The 3,004-nt window shown below is 38.8% G+C and overlaps 1 protein-coding gene across 1 annotated transcript; it reads right to left on the reverse strand.

Annotated features, from left to right (window-relative positions):
• Positions 1–781: 781 nt before the first annotated feature.
• LOC147503395 (uncharacterized) lies at positions 782–1,702 on the reverse strand. The gene has a single exon (XM_086604819.1). It carries the CDS (start codon positions 1,700–1,702, stop codon positions 782–784), a length of 921 nt encoding a protein of 306 aa, XP_086460945.1.
• Positions 1,703–3,004: the final 1,302 nt, after the last annotated feature.

Below are 3,004 nucleotides of genomic sequence, written 5' to 3' on the forward strand. Positions count from 1 at the left end.
CATGTCTCCTTTGCAAATTAATAGGGCATCATCCACAAAAAACAAATGAGAGATACTTAGTTTTTTGCATTTTGTGTGGGGATGGATATGCCCAAAGTTGAGAGCTTGGTTAAGAAGTCCTGATAGAATCTCCATGACAAGGACAAGAAGATATGGTGAAATAGGGTCACCTTGTCGCAAACCTTTTTCCCTTTCAAAGAATCCTTCAGAAGTGCCATTTAAGATAATGTAGTAAGATGAAGAGCAAGAACACATTGTAAGCCATTCTATGAAGAGTAGAGGGAATCCAAATCTATGTAGGATCATTTCCATTGCCTTCCAGTTGACTGAATCAAAGGCTTTCATGATATCAATCTTGATAGCACAATTTCTAGAGCCATGTTTCCTTGAGTAACCTCTAATGAGCTGATGGGCAAGAATGATATTATCTTAAATGTTTCTGCCTAGTACAAAGGCAGACTGAGCTCAAGAGATTAAAAAGGTGATACATTCCTTCATCCTACTTGTGAGAATCTTAGTAACATATTTATAGATAGTATTACAACAAGCAATAGGTTTGAATTCATTAACCTTGTTAGGGGCAAGATTTTTAGGTATTAAGCATAAAAGGGTAGAGTTTGTACCTCTCTGTTTGGATTTACGAGAGAACATATGCTTAATTGCAAGAATGAAATCATTGCCCACCATATCCCAAGACTTCTTGAAGAAAAATGAATTAAACTCATCAGGTCCTGGGGTTTTATTATCATCCACAGAGAAAACTGCTTCCTTGATCTCCAAGTCAGTAATATCTATCCTTTATCAGATTATTGGCCATTTCTGGAGATAACACATTCAAATTTAGATGTGCTAAGAACTGAGGAGAGCATGTAGATGGAGAGGCTTCACCCAAGAGGTCAGAGTAAGAATAGATAAAAGCTTGAGCTACCTTGTCTTGCCCTTCTTGCATAACTCCTTGAGAATCAATAATAGACGAAATGTTATTTCTTGACTTCTTTTCTTTTACAAATTTGTGAAAGAAAGCAATTGCATTTGTCCCCAAATGAGAGCCAATCAGTGTGAGTTCTTTGCAAGAGATCATATTCTTCCATGAGCATAAAAGAGCATAACTCCAATCTCTTTTCCTTTCAAGATTGCATAGATGAATGTCAAGAGGTTTCATGTGAATTTGCTTCTGAATATCCTCAAGACGTGCTTTAGCTGTGTCCACCAAATTCTGAATATCAGTGGTGTTGAGTCTAGGCCATCCTTTGAGAGAAGCCTTTAAGAGTTTAAGCTTCTTAGAGAGCATGTTGGAAAGATTGCCTTGAGTAGGAGTAGACCAACATTTGCTAAGTTCTTCCTTGAATAAAGGATTCACCAACCAGTAGTTGCAAAATCTAAATGGAGGTATGTAGTTATTCTTGTTAGAGAGAGTTAACACAAACGGGGTATGATCAGATAGTCTTTGTGGTAAGACCTCAACACCAGAAGAAGGGAACATAGATACCCACATAGGGTTGATCAGGCACCTATCTATCTTGGACCACTTTCTAAAAATGTCATCTCCATTGTTAGTCCAAGTATGCAAACAACCACTAGAATTGTGATCATAAAGACTTACAGTGTTGAGGCAGTGGGCAAAGGGAGTAGTTTCCCTAGGATGTACCAATTCTGAGTTGATCCTTTCATGAGAATAAAAGACATTATTGAAGTCGCCCATCACATACCGAGGACCAGTGACTGAGCCTTTGATTTATGAAACCTTGGTTTCACTACCGGTTTCACTGGTTCAATTTGCTATTCTTTTTTTTTTCAAAAGTTTAGAGGTTTTGGCTGACCTCAACCTGTATAAGAAGAAATTCTCAAGTACATAGTTCATTTTCTATCCTTTTCCACTATGTTATGCAACGTAAAATCAAGCGGAGGATAAAAAGAAATGTCAAGATCAACTTGTGATCTGTACAACTTGGAGAGGTAATCAGCTGCCTAATTTCCCTCCCTATATACATGATTAAAACTACATTTGACAAACTGGTTTCTAAGAGCTTCAATATGGGCCACTAAATTAGAACAGTGCCATGGGCTTTTTCTTGGGCCCCGAATGATGTTTATGGCCATTGATAAGTCTGAGTTGACCTCCAGTTCGGTGATTCCTATCTCCTTCGCATACTGCATACCTTTCGCGATAGCTAGAAGCTCCTGATAGAGGATCGAAGGCTTGGCCGAACTTCCTACAGATGCCAGTGTAACATTCCCCATAGCATCTCTAATGATCCCTCCAAAGCCATTTCCTGTATCTTGGACAAAACTATATGTATTTAACATGTAAGTTCCCTCAGCTGTCGATGCCCATTTGACCTAGTTGGGCGTTGGTTCTTTGAATTTTAGCTTAAGCCCCAATCTCGCTGCCAAAATTCTCAGGGATACCAATTCTTTGACATCTGATAGATTCCTTTGGAGGTATAACTGCATATCCGACAGAATCTTGTTGCTTAGCTACTGCGCTGGGACCTTTTGATTCTCCTTCTTCCTTTAGTTCCTTTCACACCAAATTTCGTGAATTATAGCACCAACGCATGCCTTATATATATCAACACTCGAATAGTTGATTCTACATAGTCTGAATATCTTATACTATTTTTCTGTAGAGCCCTGCACATTCCTACCTATCCCAAGTTTTCTCTTGACTTGCTCCCATACTTTCTTTGAATATTGATAGTAAAAAAATAAGTGTTTAGAGTGTTCTGTTAAGACATTGCAGAGACTGCATACAGAGTGCTGCAGAACATTCTTTTGAATCAATTTGTCTTGAGTAGGAAGGCAATTTGAGAGTAACTGCCATAAAGTGAAAGAATGCTTAGGGACAGAGAGCTTCCCCCCAGACCACTCTATACCATTTCACCTTTGAGCGCACTTTCCTTAGAACAGCATACGCAGATTTCACTGTAAACTCACCTGTGGTACTAGGAGCCCATACCACCTCATCCTTCTCAAGATATCTATTTACTTCAGTCCTCAGAAT

This window comes from Coptis chinensis, chromosome 4 (genome assembly GCF_015680905.1).
Source record: "Coptis chinensis isolate HL-2020 chromosome 4, ASM1568090v1, whole genome shotgun sequence".
NCBI lineage: Eukaryota > Viridiplantae > Streptophyta > Magnoliopsida > Ranunculales > Ranunculaceae > Coptis > Coptis chinensis.